Source organism: Odontomachus brunneus, unplaced genomic scaffold (genome assembly GCF_010583005.1).
Source record: "Odontomachus brunneus isolate Ranch 3 - 2012 unplaced genomic scaffold, Obru_v1 Obru_scaffold_176, whole genome shotgun sequence".
In the NCBI taxonomy this organism is placed as follows: Eukaryota; Metazoa; Arthropoda; class Insecta; order Hymenoptera; family Formicidae; genus Odontomachus; species Odontomachus brunneus.
In genome coordinates this window covers 472,427-490,706 of record NW_022639626.1, presented here as the reverse complement: position 1 = coordinate 490,706, position 18,280 = coordinate 472,427, and the positions used below count along the sequence as shown (strand labels likewise).

Below are 18,280 nucleotides of genomic sequence, written 5' to 3'. Positions count from 1 at the left end.
TAATGTTATTATTAGTCGGTGTTTACTGGATTACTTTCATAAATACAACATTTTTCTTCGTTATTATCCGAATATCTTCGAATGATGACAAGCAAAAATTTATCAACTACGTATAAAAATTCAAATAAATTATTTCTGTATATATAATTGAAATAACTGTTACAATGTAATCTTTAAATTGAAAAAAAACATTTCTTGTAAACTTAAAGTAAAATAAAAAATGAGATAAAAGATAAATAAAAATTCTCATTATAGCCGGTCGTTCGTGATGTGTCAAGGGATTTGCAATAAGAACCGAAAGATATCACGTAGTCTTATGACGTTCGTGGACGGTGGATCGTATTTTGATATACAGTCTTTTGGGGATCTAAAATTTCCGCTATAATTGACCGTATATTTGTCATGTGAATGCTATGAGATCGATACTTCGAACGTGGAGTAAACAGGAAACGAATAGTGTGTTCACCTTCAATCATCTTCTTCAACTCAATCCAGATAGAAAAAAGTTGCGCAATTTAAAAAATTACATTTTGTTTAAAGCAATGTATAAAGCAAGCTACCGAATTTTATTGCAACTACATAAATCCACTTTACATATAGACTGTGACATTCATCAAATAAGTTCAGTAAATCAAATAATTACACGGTAATTAAACAATGATAGAACAATTCGTCGAAGCAAATAAATGACTTACAAACATTAATAGAACATTACATTAATAGGACATTAAATTGAGAGGAGAAACTTTTAAATTACTCTTAATTTCTATAAAATACCATTTTATTATTATAGGACATATATTTACATCTAAAATTTCCTGTAGTTTACGATGGCTTCTGATAAAGAAAATCAGAAGAGCTACAGGATTTTCATTATCGCTCTTCATATTAATAATTTAATCATATGGTTATTAATCATTATAATAAGTAAATCTTCACTTTCTAATCAGTTCCTTTTCAATTATATTATTTCATCAGTTACGAAATATCTTATATGTCACTACTCTAATTCTTTCTTCCTCATTTTTAATATTAGCCAGTTTTAAAATTTGAAGAGTTCTATAAACTCTTAGTTCAAAATTCGTAAAAGATATTGTTGCTAATAAACGCGTATAGGTATGTTTTAAATAACAACTATACATAAAAAGAACATACTAATTAGTGAATATATTGATAATCCATCAATTTGAATGATATACATACATGTATATTTACAATGATATATGACTTACATTTAAAAATGATTTCCTTATGTTGTTTAGTATCTTGAAATGTTTAAATATGTAAGTGTATCGACACATTGATTCAAGAAAGATTATATTTTATAGAACTGAGACCTTTTTACATAAAAATTTATTCAATTTATTCAATCAGCAGTCGCATGCTAAACGCGTAATTTTTTAGGAATCTATCTAATGCTAAAACGTTAGACAAACGTGAATTAGTTTGATTAATGCAACACAACGATGATATTAAACCTCGGAAGATGTTATACACAACAAGGTAACAGATTCAGCACATAAAGAAAAATTTGTGTTTAAAGAAATAAATAATTACTGATGATCATTTGATCTCATGAGATGCTGATTTATAAAAGAGGCAATCGCTATGTTTGTACAGGAACAACGTAGTATAAATACACTATGCATAACTTAGTCGCGCAACATTACTAAATTCACATAATAAATGTGGCCAACAAACAAACAGTTATAAACTTGCACACACAAAAAGTTTTTAATACCGCTTTAATATTGGATGTACAAAAAATAAGCATTACGTAATCGTTAGGATCAAAGTCACAACATTTCTAAATTGCAATTTTAAGAAAAAACTGAATTTCAACTAAATTTTTCCTTTTTGTGTGTATCCACTTTATCATACTTTATATAAATTTGTAACCAAATAGTAGAGAGAACTTTTCACGATATTTAAATATATACATAAGTTGTACTACATCATGCTGCAGGCAATTATAAAATAATTATTTTGCTTAATACAATATAAAACGTTCACATGACAAATGTTTTATGATTATTGCAAATGAGGATATATATATAAGTATGTCTCATCTAATTAATTTAATGAATATTTGAAAGTAAAATCTCTCAATGTAATCTAAATTTCAGTAGTTTAGTGGTAACAATTAAATAAGGTTATAGATAACAGAGAATCAATTACGCAATGTGAGAGAAATTCGTGAATACGTTAAATGATGTGCATTATGACGACAAATAAAGCGGTTTCTGAGTATGAAATACATCAATGCTATCAGTCATATTGAAACTGTGATATTGAGTTTAAAACCGCTAACGCGATTTTCGTCTTTTGCGAATCTAATTATCCTGTTTTTACGTTGAGTTTGCTCGTCATAGCTTCATGGTACACGTCCAGCAATTCTTGCGTAGTCAGCTTAGAACAAACGTGCTTGAAAATGTCAAGCAAGCACTCTTTGGATAAATCTTCATTCTCGATACGCGAAGCGCTAGTCTGAGCCGAGCAAAGTTGGTCCAAGACACATTTCACCCTGGTAGGGGATTGACTTAACGCTCGCGCTATATCTTCCGAACTATTATTCTGCAAGGCTATGTCCAAAACTACTGACGCCGGGATAACCTCCTCATTCGCTACAGTATGGCTAATAATCACATCCATAGGTAATCTCTTTAACATAGCGTTTAAACTCCATACTTCTGGTATAGGTTTTCTGATACCTTCTTGTTCCTCTTGCTTCAGTTTGTCAGATAACATTTCAACGAGCTCAGTCGACGTGCTATTTTGGTAGATCGCGTTTTTCAACTGAACAGGATCGAAAACGTCCAAACACTTAGTGAGGTTGAGTTTCTTATGATACGCTTTGAATACTTTCTCGAAGAAATGTTGTTCCGAATTGAAACAGTCAGGCAGTCTAAGCAAAACATGGTTGATGCCGTAAGCCTGACAAATCGTTTTTAACAACGCATCATTAACCTGGCGTTTATTTTGCAAACCAAGCATTCTGACAGTTTCCTTCACTAGGTCTTGCTCTGACAAGTGTCTCATCTTCATCTACGGAACAATTTCCAGTCTCAATGTGTCGTCTGATAATATAGGTACGATCAAATGAATCAATAGGGGAAGTAAGTTTACCTTATACTGCGATAGGATAGTTTCAGGATTACATCTTCTAACTGCGCTCTCCAATACAACATTCACGTCAATTTCATCCAGCAAATCCTCGAGATCCATTTGGGATTCAACGGACCTCGTAGTTTTACGCACTGCCGGTTCTGAGGTATGATCGGTGCCAACACCAATGGACGAATGAGTGATGAGAGGTTCGTCACATATAATTGATGACACATTTATATTGTCACTTGAAGAAGATGTTTTTGTTGCACTAAAAAAACGAAAATATTGCTTTCTTTAAATCTTAAAAGTATAAGTAATCTATAAAGTAGTCTGTCACATATACATTAAAGTTTTAGACATTGAAAGTTATGCTAATTCTTATCGAATAAGGATGTAAAAGTTACATTGTTACGTACAGATTTTTGGAGATCGACGAGGTCGCAATTGGTAGCATTGTTAAAGTACCATAGTTGGTGGATTTCCCAGGTGAGCTGTGAGTAACAATTAGTACTTTCGGGTTTGGCTTTTTATTTACTGCAGAAGCGTCTAACGCTGACAAATCAGAACTGCTGCATACCGATGAAATGTTTTCAGAACAAACATCGCTATTCATAGGGCTAGTCCTATCCAAGTGTTCGGTGAGTGATTTCTCTGTCGACGAATTGTTGTGCAACTTTTCAGCAGATCGCGCAAGTGGTGTGCTACAGCTTAAAGATTCATTGTTGAGTGGCACAGCTGCTACGTCGACAATGTTGGCTACAAAGAGACACTTCGAACGATATGCTTGATCCGATGTCGTGGTTGTAAGTAATTGTTCCGGTTTGTTGAACGATTTCGCAGGTGACGTACACACAAGTGCAGACGTAGACGCAACTGTGGGAACGTCCTCTTTATGACATACAACCCCATACGTGCTCTCATAAGATCGTAATACTTTCCTGACAAATTCAATCTTTGGTTTATTCTTCAGAGGCATTCTGTTAATTTCGCGCTCCGATAACTGAGCGAGATCACCAACTGTGAACAGATTTCTATCCGTAAAATACGACTGTAAATTATGCTTCCAAAGAGGAGTAATCAATTGTTCAACAATAACATCAAGAGGTTCTCGACATGATGACAATGTCGGATAGATAGGCTGAATGGAATCCAGAAATCCAGGGTCAAGTTCCACATTGTTTTGATTCTCGCATCGGCTGTCCTGACTCGATGGCAAACTCGCGAATATGGAATCCGTCACTGGCAAAGTATCTTGTTCTGCCACGTTTTTCGCGTTCGCGGATGTGCTACTGCGTAACAATTTTCCGCAGAATATTTCGTCCGTGTTCACAGTAGAATCCAATCCGATTACATTCTGGATATCCACAGTATCATCCAGATTATCCTCTTTGGTAGGTAAAGCATCTATCACAGAATCATTGGTTACATTTAATTTAATAGAATCTACCGAATTGTCTCGATTGGACGTGTTTGCATCGTCGTTACTTGTCTGGATCACTGAGCTGTTATTCTTCGTGTCCGATCCATCAAAGATATCTTGCTGTGTTTCAGTATCTTCTGTTTCAATGCAGTTCATTGGCACAGTACTTTGCTCAGGTAAAATCTGTTGATCTTGATTTAGAGTTTCTGGGACACAAATAGATAATACATCTACAGTTATTTCAACTTCCTGCTCAACTTCCTCCTCGTCGACATCCAATTCAACGACATTGTTCTTTTTCAAAGAATTGCCAAATGTTTGTTCATCAGTACTTGCAGAATCTGTATTTTCAGACATTTTTATTAGCGACTCGTTCGCTTTCTCAGCTCGCAAAGCAACTTCAGCGCTACTTTCACTCGGAGTATTATTTTCAGTTGATGATTTTTCCGCATCAGTTAATACGGTCTTAAGTTTAAATTGTTTAGATTTAAGCGGAGAGTCTTTCTTCAGCGTGAGACTGCGTGCTGTAGAAAATTTAGTGGATTTATTCGGAGATTCCGTCGTAGAGATTTCATAGCCCATTTCTCTTGATACTGGTGGATCCGCAAAACTCACTCGTTTTCTCTACAAAGAAAAACAAATATCTTTAGTCAGAAAATAATCGTTATTTGAAAATTATTTGTATTCTACATGTACCATATATACATGTAACATATGTAATATATGTAACAATATGGTAAAGATAAGCAATCTAAAGTACCTTATTAGGAACGAATAAATTACCTTATTAGGAGTTATAGAATCTGGATCTGGTTCTGATATAGTCGATCGTTGACGTTTCAGAATGCTAGCACTCGGTGATGCGGTTAATGAAGGTGGATTGGCGCTTGACCACTCCAATATTGGTAGGTCGTTCTTTTCACACAAAAGCGACGTATTCTCTTCGTTTTCTTTATCGACCGAACTATCAATCGATACAGAATCTGATGTACTTTTGTCTACTTTAGACGATAATTTTTCGCCATCGTTCTTCAAGTTAGTAAACATGTGCGTCGACGGAGAAGTGCAATAGTCACTCGATCTCATGTTATTAAAAATCTTTTCTTGCCGACTGCCAGAAGGCCCACCTATTTTATCTATCTCTTTAACCATGGAGACCTTTTTACTCGTTAACATCTCAGTTTCCACATCTTTGATCCTTGATTTCTTGATCGATGAGTCATCCTCGACAGTTGGATTATCAACTTCGATTCGCGATTGCTTCGTGACTAAGCCTAACATGTGAGCAGCGCGTCCATGAGCCGTGAAGGATTTAATCTTGGAATATACCTTGCCACTGCTTTTTGGTGAGGAAAAACTTATTACATTTGTAGACTTAATTGACGGCGAACTATCGACTGCCTTCTGACCTTCCGCAACTATAACTTTCATGTTGGAATTGTCAGTTTCATGAATCATGTCTTTACTCATACTATCTTTGTTTCCTATGTCGCTTGTATCCTTATTATTATAGGTATTAGCTTCATTTGGTTGCTCACACGTGTCAGGCACATCATTATCACCACAATCTACAGAGATAGATTCAGGTACATAATTTTTCTCAATAATCTCATCGCAAGTTTTAGCAGGATGAATATTCATTATTTTATTAATTTTTATGAAACACTGTTTCTCACTATATTTCTTATCTAATTTTATACTGACGTTAGGAATTTGTGAACTTTCAATAACATCTTCTATTTCATCTTGACTCGTCTCGATCAATTCACGAACCTTGGAGAAAATTGATTCTTCGTTTTTGTTGGAAATAGATTTGGAATCATCTTTATCAAGTTTTTCATACTGTATTTTATTAGTAACATCTTGTGTAACATCGGTAACTACTTGGCTAGTCGTTGGAACCACACGTGTTATATCTATGTCCGACGAGTTCTTCAATGAAAGTACTTTATCAATAGTATCATTGGATTTTTTAGCTTCTTTAATTACGTCAGAATCATTCTTATCAGATTCTTGTTTAGTACTTCTCCTACCTCGTCTCTTAGGTTGATTTATGTCATTCCCTTCCTTTCCATCCTTTGTATCCTTTGTATTCTTCCCCGTCGTTTGTACAGATTTCTTATAAGTTTCTGCGGATCTTGCTTCCAAGAATTTTATTTTCAAGTTTTTCTCATCAAGTGTCCAAGTTTTTTTTAACGTTGTTGTTGTTTCTTTATCTCCTTCATCTGATTGTTTGGCTCGACGACGATTTACTGCAGAACAATCAAATACCATGTCAATTTTTAAACGAGACATTTCATTTTTCATACGTTGACTCAATCCATCCATGTCTATTGTATCTAACGATATGTTGTCACTATCTTGTGACTTATCTTTATCGTCATTAACGTCTTTAGAAAATGGAATCATTTTTCGCTTGCGACGTTGCTGCAAAACTCCATCTGATTCAGTATCCGACACATACTTGCGTTTAATGCCTTTCTTATTTTCATTAGAATTTTCCTTAATATTAATATCATCGCACGGCTTCTCAGAACCGCTAGTACCAGGTTTTGCTAAATTATGTTTTGTTCTCGATGTTTTTTGTGTAATATTTGTTATATTCGAATCCTTTTGGCTTTCATCAGCTTCGTCATTTTTTAACGTCAAATTCGATCTTGTCGAGCCGATTTTGTCATTACGATGTCGTCGTTTAGCACTATCGAACATTGACGGTGACGATTGCCGTTCGTGTGTTTTATCTTCAGGAAATTCTTCCTTAGATTCAAAATTTAATTTTTTCGCGACAGATACTGTTGAATATGCGACATTCGTGTCTTCGTCTCTTTCTAGTGTAAATCCAGTGAACAATGGTGAAGACAAGTCGATTTGTTTAGGTGTATTTTCATCGTGTGAACCAGAATCTTTCCTTTCAGCTTCTTTTGTCGAGTCTTTCTTTTGCTTTGTATCAACGATGTTATCTTCGACATTTCCATCTAATCTGCTACTATTGTTAATACTAATCATTTTGTCCATTACATTAAGTTCACTTTGTATAACGGTAATCTTATTTTCCTTGTTAGCATCACTATTAATGGGCTTCTGTATTATAAAGTCGTTCTTCTTATTATTGGCTTTATCCGATTCGTTAATATGTTTAGTCTTCATATCGAACCATTCTTGCAAATTTTGCGAGTTTTGCGAGGACGATTGAGACAGATCATTGTATAATGCTGGTATATCTTCCCTTTTCTTCTTTAAAGTCTCTTTTTGATGCTCCGTCAAACGATTAATATCAAATTTCAAATCTGTTTTTATATATACATAATCCTGAAAACATAAGCATGTGAGAATGTTGTATAAAAAATTGTAAGAAATGTGTAACATATAATATATAATAAACATTATTTACTTGCGAATCAGATTCAGGTAGTATAAGCGTTTTCTTTTCATCCCTTTCTAGTGGCTTATTAGATACTGACTTCGTATTAACCGGTTTTCTATTTAAGAAACTGCCAATTATGCGTATTTCTTTTGCTTTTCCTGTTTCTTCTTTTTTCTTTACAACACTATCACATATCGAATGAGATGGCAATTTTTCTACCGTTTCCATTTCATCTAACATACACTTAGTAGTATTGTCTAAGCCATCTTTAATTTCAAAAACAGACCGTGTCAAAGATTGTATGTTTGAATTAGGATGATGCATGGCTATTAAAAATGTTTCTTTATACAACGAGAAAAGCTCTCGATGTAATTGTTTGTCGAGTCCTTTAAAAATGCTAATTATAATTTCCCAAATGCTTACAACCTATAAATAATATTGCCAGTATAAAGGAAACTATAGATAAACAAGTCAAAGAAAATGTTCTGTAAAATATTAACATACTTCTTTAGAGAGTGTCTTCAACTGCGATTTAAGGGTAAGTTCAATTACTGATTTACAAGTATGTAGATATGGAACTATTCTTTGTGTATTGTGTCCATATATAGTAATAAGCATAGCTGACAATATTTTCAGAACTACTTCGCAGTTAAAGCTTTGTAGATTGTTAAGAGCAATTGTTGCTACATCTACTATTAATTGCATGATAGATGGAATACCATTTTGTGCTGAAACATAAATTACAAAGGAATATATGATATTCAGTTATTATATATAATAGATATATCCAATATAATACACAAAATTGAGACTACATACCCGACAAGTACTCATAATCAATAGTATTTGATAAGGCGTCCAAACAAATTACAATAAAAGAACAATTGTTTATGTTTAAATAAGTCTTCATCATACTTGCAATATCCAGTAAAATCTCATTTGGTTTCACTGTACTTATCGAACTTGCCTGTATCTCAAATTCTTTATACAAAGTTTTCCATATTTTTGCTTCATCTTGCATCTAAAAGATTATTAATACATAAGACAATAGTCATATTTAATAAATGTACGATAAGAGGAAATATTTTTACTATGTAAAATTATATAAACCTGTTGGGAATTTTCCAAAGTTGTATATTGAAATGGAAATGACAAAATTGATTTCACAGTTTTAAAGTTATGTCCATTTTTATCACCCTCATCGATCTTCTTAGAATTTGTTATATATTTTGTCGATATCTTCGCTATTACAGCCCACAATTCTAAATAAAATATCCTGTAACACATTGTTTATTGTCAAATATTTGAATATATATACTATACTTAAGATTTTCTGTACATACATATTTTTATGTATATCACTTGCTGACTTTAGATTTGACATTATTATCTGCAGAAACCCAAGCATACTCCGAGAACATGTAATCTCTGAGCTAATACACTTCTGAAGAAGGCACTCAATCTCTTTACAGTTGAAATTCCTATGATATGAATAAATATTTAATTAACATAAAGTAGAATGATTCAAGTTCAAGTCATTCAAGGTATACTTACTCTGGCACTTCGCAAAGTACTGGAAGTGATAACAATTTCAATACCAATTCTGGTAACACATTATCAAGAAACTCAGTAGTCTTAATGATTTGAATAAAATCTGGCAAAATTACATTAAAAATTATATTTTTCACCATGGGCTTATCAAAATGGTTTCCCAATTCAATTACAAGTAGTATCACATCTCTATATAGATGGTCCTGCAAAATTCCGCGTGTAACATAAAATTCTTAACAACTATTATATATATATTTACATATATGCATATGTATTTACAACATAGTAATATGAAAATTAAGTTTTAATAACCTTTTGTTCAAGTTTGATATCTCTAATATATGCGATCAAACTTGTCCATAATATTTTTGCAAACTGATAACGATTTCTCATTTCTTGATCAACAAGTTGTCCAAGAATGAGTAATGCCTCTCCTATACTGTAGGTAATGTTTTTAGAACATTCTTGAAAGATTGTATGAGATATAGGATGTAGAAGTCTTTCTTCTAACATTGGAGCATAAACTAGAGATTTTTCTTCCTTTGAAACAACCAACTGATACAACGCATCTACAGCAACCAATTTTGTCTTCAAAAATCTTTTGCCTGGAGAAGCAACAACATCAAAGTTGGAAGAAAGTAATGGTGTATCTCCAAGTGGTCCAAAACAGAAGTTTAGAAATTGTGTGATAACGGGATTAACAAATTGCGCGATATCTTTATGCAATTTGATAATTAAGTGCCACCAAACTTCTAACTTTGTCAACGCAATTAATTCCGTTTTACTGTTCTTAGCATTTAATGGAATACAAAGTAACTTTATTCTTCTGGCAGTAGCAAGTTCTTGATGGTCTAAAGCAAAGTTGTCAATCAACAATTTCCACGAAAGGAAAGCTTGTCTGTAATACAATTAAGAAAAGTCATTAATTCATTGTAGATAATAAAAAGTATTTTAAATCGAAAACTATAATTTTACCTGCGTACAATGGCATCAGTAGATTTGAAGGCCTTTTCTTCAACACTCAGTAAATTATTTATAAGATTAGCACCACGATGAAGATCTGTACCAAGAAGCTGGATAGTGATGTTCCATTGATTGCTCCAATCTGTTTCACAAGCTTCTACCAAAAGCAACATACGTTTACAATATGCAGATTGCAAATTTGATTTATACTGAGCCCACAATTCGGGGTGATTTTTATGAATGCGACTTGGTGAATTAGACGCAATAGCTTGCTGCAAAACTTTTAGAGCAGAACCACGCTGACGTTTGTGTCCCATATAGGCCAATGTTACAATCTTAGTCATCAACAATGTGTCAAACTAAAACAAGGATGTTTTCAACTCTTGAAAACTCTAGACTTGAAAACATAATTTAAAAAATGGTTCAAAATACAATTATATATGCTTATACCCTTTCTATGTTTTGATCAAATGTTACAGCAGCCAGTCTATACAATCTTCTCAAAAGAATAAGTGAATAAGTAACTGTATCCTCTTCTAATTTTTGTTCATCCGACAATACATGATGTTCAACTTTAGTTAACATCTGCAAGTTGTCTATACATGCTGTTGATATTATCCACTCCATTGAAGTAGGCTCTACACTAGCCAAACAATCCTTAAAAAAATTTAAAGCCTGTCCATCATTGGCAGCTGCAGAAATAGCATTGTCTTCCATTACCTCCAATAGTTTAAGTATTTTCAATCTAGAATCAAATGAGAATAGAATACATGTCAAACTCTAGAATATATAAATTTGTCACAATATATTCCTTGTATGAGTAAACAAAATAAATTCTTAAGACTTCTTAAGATTCTTATTTATATATATATATAAATATAACCAAACAAACCTTGTCCTTTTATCTGTCTGTAACATTGACTCAAAAAGATGTAAGGAATGTGCTTGAAATTCTTGCACAATAGCAGTGAGTGCTCCTAATGCCTCGTACTGCAAACTTCCTTCTTCTTTTGTAAATGCTTCTATAACCAATTTGCATAGTTCCTTATATCGTTCTTCTTTAATAATACCACTTGATCTTAATTTCTTAGCTTGACTGCAAAATAATTATTGGTATTTTATTACACAAAAAGATTAACAAACTTGGTTATAGCATATTATAAAATACAGATTCATTTATATTAAATATCTATATCATAGATATATATTTTTAAGAATCCACTTTTCAAATTTACTTTTTTTTAATTTATAGAAATGTATCACTAAAATAGAGCATTATTTTATAATTATAAATTTTTCTGCGGTTGATTGTTAGTCCCGTATTTACATATGTATACAACTCAGATAATAGAAGTTAATTCTACAATAACAGAAAGAAATTCTGTAATAATAGGAAAATATAATGTTAATACATGTTTTCTTATAAATAAATGTAACATAAAGAGAGCAATTAAAGGGATTTAACGTTTTTGGCAATTTAATATTTTACCTGGAAATATAGGTTAAAGCTTCGCGCTTTTCTTTGACACTATTGCTGTTTTCCCGCAATGTCTTCAGCATTCTCGAAAAAATCGTAGAAATATTCGTGGCCATCTCGTCACGTCTTATCTTTTACCCTTTTTCTTCCCTTTTCCACACGACAATTACCGATTACCGTTCATGTCTTCCCGCCTATGCAATTCTTCCCTTTGATTCGTCTCACTTACGATGCCGCGCGATTTTCCTCTCAGTCTTACAAAAATTTTCACACCCGAAATGAATATGTCCGATACACTCGATCAACAGAATTTGCCGAAATTGCCTCGAACGAGAAAACGTGCGAACAATTTTCAACCGTATCACAAATTACACGTAAAACGATATGTTCACGAAATCTATCTTGCCGTAGGAAATTACGTTTTTCTTCTAAACACAACTAGCTTTCCTCGCGTCTCATATTTTGTGACTTGCGGCAGTGTCGCCAAACAAGAGTGGCTCACGTTTGTTTGGCACACACCAAGCAGTTTCGCGCGCCACCCGACTTTGTAAAGACGCGCTAGCGCTCGTCCTTCCTTCCTTCCTTCCTTCCTTCCTTCAATATTTGGCTAGAGGCGTATCAGTGAGCGCTAGCGCTCGTTCTCGATTTATTCTTATTGTTATGCAGAATTCGCACCGCATTCGACATCCATTTGCTCTGTCCTTCCTAGCTTCACTGCTAAACTAGTGCAATAAATTAGAGTAAGAAAAAGTATATTTGTTTCACTTTAACTTATTGCACTAGTTCAGCAGTGCAGCTAAAAAGAACAGACCAACAGTATAACAATCTGATATTCAAATCCTAGGTGGCGATGGATTATATCCGGGGCCAATTCATGATGATGTTGATGATCTGATATTCAAACTGTGTTCCGGAATTCACTGCCATTACTAAAAATCTATAGTTCATGTTACGTATACTATAGAATTTCAGCACTGGCAATGAACTTCAATTTTTTTCTTAATAATTTTTTAATAAACAATGATTAATGTCTAATGTGACGATAGGTTGGGTTAAGTTAGTTTTGAGGGGGGTGCGGGGGGCGCAATCCCCTGCTAGTCGTTCGATATTGCAGTTACATTGGCTGCGTTCCGAAATGCACTGCCAATACTGAAAATCTATAGTTTATGTTACGTATATTATAGAATTTCAGTACTGACAGTGAATTTCGGAACGCAGCCATGTGATTAAAAGATCAGTAACTTGTTTAAATTGTTGTTTTTCCGTAATGGCTCCTGCACACAAGACGCGGTAATGCTTGCCGCGCGGCGGAAGTTCAGCCAATCAATATGCTGCTTTCCGTAATAACCTTCTAGCTCTTACGGAAAAACAACATATTGATTGGCTGTCGCGCTGACTTCCGCCGCGCGGCAAGCATTACCGCGTGCAGAAGCCATTGTTGTACATAATTACCCGAAAAAGAACCAGGAGTATTGAAATATTAGATAGTACACCGATCGTACCTGACGGTACTTTCATAGCAGCGCTTGAGATCGATATTTCGGCCAAATATATGATTTTTTAAGATTTAATTAAAATTATCTGGATGACTCACAAACCTTTTTAATGATACTTCATAACTCTTCATACGAAATACAAACGATACCGAACCTTTGTTTAATTTACCTCCGGTCATTATTTCCGGTTAAATACATGGTCCAAAAAAAAACAATTAATTACAAGTAATAAAATGACTCACAAATCTTTTCAATTGCACTTCAAAACTCTTCATACGAAATACAAACGATTTAAAAGAATAGTTTTCCAACCGGAGTTTTTTTCCGGTCAAGTACATACAAATCAATAGTAGGTATTCTTATGCCCGTATTCATAGTCAAGCATTATATTTAAGGATTCCTTAAGTTCATCTTCAGATGCTCTGTAATCAATAAAATACTTAAGATCATCTTAAGTACTGTCTTAAAATGTCATGAACCAATCACAGAGCTGTACTCGCATCTTAAAACATTACTTAAGACGGTCTTGAAATAAGATTCGACTATGAATACCGGCTTATACGGGAATAATAGTCGGATCTTATATTTAAGACCATCTTAAATAATGTTTTAAGATGCGAATACGGCCCTGTGATTGATTTATGACATCTTAAGACAGTACTTAAAATATCTTAAATATAAGATCGGACTATGAATACCGGCCATAGACGGATCTTATATTTAAGGCTGATATTACATGTGTCGTACGACAAGCTTTTCAAATACGTTCATTAGTTGACGAACAAAGAACCTAGAAATACTCCATTCGCTAATCAATAAACGTATCCGAAAAGCTTATCGTACGACACATGTAATATTAGCCTAATGCAGGATTCACACTAGAGATGCCCGATTCTGAATCGATTCGATTCTTTCCCCAAAAATAGGCTTATTCGTGTTGTTTGCACTCTTCGCACTTTTCGTATTTAAAACTAGACAGAAGTATATTGGAATGTTTCGAAAAAGCAAAAACGAGACAACCAACTCGATTGTTTCTTCCAAGCGTCTGATTAGGCGTCCATTTCTTTTTAAAAGTGAAAAGTATGAAACATGCAAGCAGCACGAACAACCCTTTTTTCCTAAATTTGTTAGGGAAAGAATCGAATCGATTAAGAATCGGGCATCTCTAATTCACACAGCGTCCGATGTCCGACATACGACGTCGATATCCAATAAAAGAACAGCTTTCCAATGGAGAATTGAATTCTCTATTAGAAAGCTGTTCTTTTATTAGATATCGGACGTCGTTTGTCGGACAACGGACGCGGTGTGAATCCTGCATTAGAGTGCTATTTCACGTATCGTACGACAAGCTTTTCGGATACGTTTATTGGTTGGCGAATAGAGTATTTCTAGGTTCACTGTTCGTCAACCAATGAACGTATCCAAAAAGTCGTACGACACATGAAATATCAGCCTTAGAATGCACCCGGGTAGGAAATCTGAACGCACCCTAGGGAATCTGAACGCACCCCAGTGCGCACTAATGGGTGCGTTCAGATTCCCTACCCGGGTGCACTCTGTTACTAGAAACAGTATAGTATATGTCACATATACTATAGCACTTCTTGTATTAGAGTGCACCCGGGTAAGGAATCTGAACGCAGCCAATGCAAGCTACCGAATTAGCTATCAGTTAGCAACACTGTCTTCAACGGCTGTAGCACCAATTTGAATAACGACTTTAGTTGTGTTGTCATAACGTGCATGGAACGTTGCTGTTGAATTCTTCGTCGAAATCAATTCACAGCATGTCGCATCTCCAACAACAATATAAAAATCCACGCCAGGGATTTGGCGATACAGATCACGGTAGATTTTTACGTGCATACAAGCGAGAAAAATCGCGTAGGGAAACCAGAATACAGGATTTCGATAAAAATCGTAAATTGCAGGATATATCAGTGCCTACTAGTCCACAATGTGGTAAGTTTATAAATAATTTCTAATTATCTAGTTGTACATGTTTTGTCGGTAATTGAAGTAGAAATAATAATTCGATTTTTTATAATCCTACATTGCTATTTTTAATTAAGTTCTTAATTATATAATTTATATTAGTAATTTCAATTAGTATTACAAATTTTTTAAATGATTAAGAGTAAGATATATTTGTATTATTTTTAGTGGAGAATATACCCACAATTACAGATGAGCGTGCAAAAAAATTATTAAGATGGAAAGAAGAACGTAACAGGAAAAAAAGATTAGAAGATGTTAAGAAAAAACCTGCATTTAAAGTTGGCATTGTTCATCATTCCTTTTATTCTCCTGTAACTAAATGTAATACTATATCAGTTACAACTGTGAAATCATCCAATCAAATGAAACATTCAAATGACACTAAAAAACGAGTAACAAGAGCTACAGAAAAGAGATTACTTGCTAAAGCAACTAAAGCTGCTGCCCAGAAAGCAACAGTCGCAAAGAATGCAGTGTCAGTAAGCTTGACAAAACCTCTCGATATTAACAGGTCTACTATGAAGATATCTGATATTAAGATGATTAAATCATTTGCTCCTAATAGTCACAAATTTAAACCACCATCTGGACTATCAATGTTACCCTTATTTGGTGCTGTAGCAATAGAACAAACACCATCAGAAAAAGGAGATTTCTTTCAAAATAAACCAATAGAACTCAAGACACAAGATACAAATGATAAGGAAGATATATTAAAGAAATTAGAGACCCAAAATCTTGATTGTAATGCTGATACTGCAACAACTCTCAAGAATTCTGTAAATTCAAGATTGTTATCAAATAAACAAGAATTAAATGAATCAACATGTAATTCAAGCACTGCTGTGTCTGAATTGAAAAAGAAAAAATCATCACTTAGTGAACACAACATCCAAGAATCATTTGAGAGAGAAAAATCTTTACCAAACAATATCAATATGGAGACTCCAACACAGAAGACTTTTGTAACTGATAAATCTTCTTCTTCTGAAAAAGAAAACTGTAGCGAAGATCTCATTACCTTTTCACCATATCTCACACTAAGCCGTGGTAAAAAGAATGCTAGGAAGGAACAAATGTTACGACTTGGCATTGGTCATTCACCATCTAATGAAATTCCAACCAAAGACACAGTGATGAAAAACCTAAACATATCTGTTGAAGAAGAGGAACGCACTGCTCAATACTTCAAATTTCTTTTAAATAAAGAAACAGACAGACTTAAAGAACTTTGTACAAAATGGTTAAATATCCGACTTGAAAAGGATGTTCCTGAAGATGCTATGTATGAAATAACCCAAGCAGTGGGACAGACCAATTTATTAATAGATAAAAAGTTTGATAGATTCCGTCGTCTGGTATCGGATTGCGAAACTGGTATGGGACAGATGTTGGTAACATGTAAAGATTTACAAGGATTTTGGGACATGACATGTATGGAAGTTAAAGATTGCGACTTTCGTTTTAAAAAATTGGAAGAACGTCGCAAAAGAGAGTGGCAGGAAGAGGAAGAGCAATTAATTATTATCAAACCTTCAATGAAGAAACAAATGACTACTAAAAAACAAATTGTACCATCAAAGCCAAGTTCATTACGATCATTAATCTTAGCTGCCAGACGAAAGAAGATGGCAGAAACATCCAGTGTGGAAGATACGTTGCTGCAAAATACAAGTACAAATAAAGATCATCTTATGTCTTCACCGAGTATTAAAAAGTCTATAGCCTTTAAAGAGTATGCCAATAAGACGCCTCGATGTAATACAAGGAAATCTAAATCAATAGATAATGGTTTTAAATCGACTCCGGCTAAACGCAATAGCTTTAGAGGAAGTTTGACAAAGCTTGAAAAAGTGCAATTTTCTGATACATTTAAAAGGATAAAGAGTCCATTGGCAGTTATGAAAATAAGTAAAATGTGTAAGACACCCGAAGTTCAATTAGATGACACGATATCTTATATTAATTCCAATCAAACACCAGGCAAAAGTATATTAAAGAAATCGGAAGAAGTGATAAATAAAGAGATTCGCATAAAGTCCACACATAAAGTCATTTTTGATGATCAAATAGCCTTGACTGAAGTATCTGATGATGAAGAAACACGAAATAAAAGAAGTTTAGCTGCTGCAATGAATAGAATCGACAGTCTCGATTTGGATGATTTAAGCCCTACAGAGTGCATTAATGCTGGGAAAAGATTAGAATTTGAAACTGAAGACTTTGACAACTCAAATAATCAAGATCTTGAATTCTTGCTATCTGAGGTACCAAAACAACTTAAAGAGAAAGAGAATACATCCAAATTATCAGTTTGTAATATCTCCGATTCTAATGTGGATCCACTGAACGACATAATATCTGCAATATCTTTTAAAGAAATATCACCAAAAGACAATATAAAAACTAAGTCACCTAGAAGAAGTTTAAGATGTCAATCTCGACGTAAAAATACGATAAATAATGACGTGGAAGTTTCAGTTATAAATAATTTGTCTACAACATCACTGCAAACTAACTTTGAAACATCCAATATTTCTGAGACCACTATTGATACAGAAAATATTGAACCAGAACCTAATTTGGAAATAAGGGCACTTAGGAATAGAATCATTACAACAAATGATACTCCAAAAATTAATAAGACGAACAAAATGGTAAGTATTATTTTAATTAAGTATAATTAGGTTTTTAATTTCAATATTTAGACCATATGACATATACTAAATACAAAGTAACATTTTTATTAAAAATTTTTCTCTATATACATTCCTATACATACATATTTTAATATATATTTAATATATAATATACTGAAAAAAGTAATATTTTAATAATTTAACATTATATATATATATATATATATATATATATATATATATATATGTATATTTTTTTTT

General features: G+C 33.5%; 2 protein-coding genes across 2 annotated transcripts in view; one reads left to right on the top strand and one right to left on the bottom strand.

The window, feature by feature from the left end:
- Positions 1–1,141: 1,141 nt before the first annotated feature.
- On the bottom strand, positions 1,142–12,593 carry LOC116851473 (telomere-associated protein RIF1-like). The gene is made up of 15 exons (XM_032830912.1): positions 11,896–12,593; positions 11,299–11,502; positions 10,857–11,151; positions 10,419–10,765; positions 9,756–10,341; positions 9,447–9,646; positions 9,236–9,373; positions 9,003–9,168; positions 8,712–8,913; positions 8,397–8,620; positions 7,920–8,318; positions 5,312–7,837; positions 3,525–5,152; positions 3,127–3,376; positions 1,142–3,045 (listed from the first exon to the last, which is right to left on the bottom strand). The coding sequence occupies exons 1-15, from the start codon at positions 11,997–11,999 to the stop codon at positions 2,338–2,340; spliced, it is 7,977 nt and encodes a 2,658-aa protein (XP_032686803.1). The 5' UTR covers positions 12,000–12,593; the 3' UTR covers positions 1,142–2,337.
- A 2,492-nt stretch (positions 12,594–15,085) lies between these two features.
- Positions 15,086–18,280, top strand: part of LOC116851469 (disks large-associated protein 5-like) — a 4,515-nt gene continuing 1,320 nt past the window's right edge. The window contains exons 1-2 of the mRNA XM_032830908.1: positions 15,086–15,344; positions 15,546–18,037. Of these exons, the coding sequence (XP_032686799.1) occupies positions 15,170–15,344; positions 15,546–18,037 (2,667 nt within the window). The 5' untranslated portion in view covers positions 15,086–15,169. The remainder of the gene's footprint in view (positions 15,345–15,545; positions 18,038–18,280) is intronic.

Bases quoted from the DNA above. Each gene is read 5' to 3' on its own strand.
- LOC116851473 (XM_032830912.1), bottom strand. From the start codon at position 11,999: ATGGCCACGAATATTTCTACGATTTTTTCGAGAATGCTGAAGACATTG. The intron at 8,319-8,396 runs GTATGTTAATAT...TATTATTTATAG, and splicing joins TGAAGACACTCTCTAAAGAA to GTTGTAAGCATTTGGGAAAT. The intron at 5,153-5,311 runs GTAATTTATTCG...TTTTCTTTGTAG, and splicing joins ATTCTATAACTCCTAATAAG to AGAAAACGAGTGAGTTTTGC.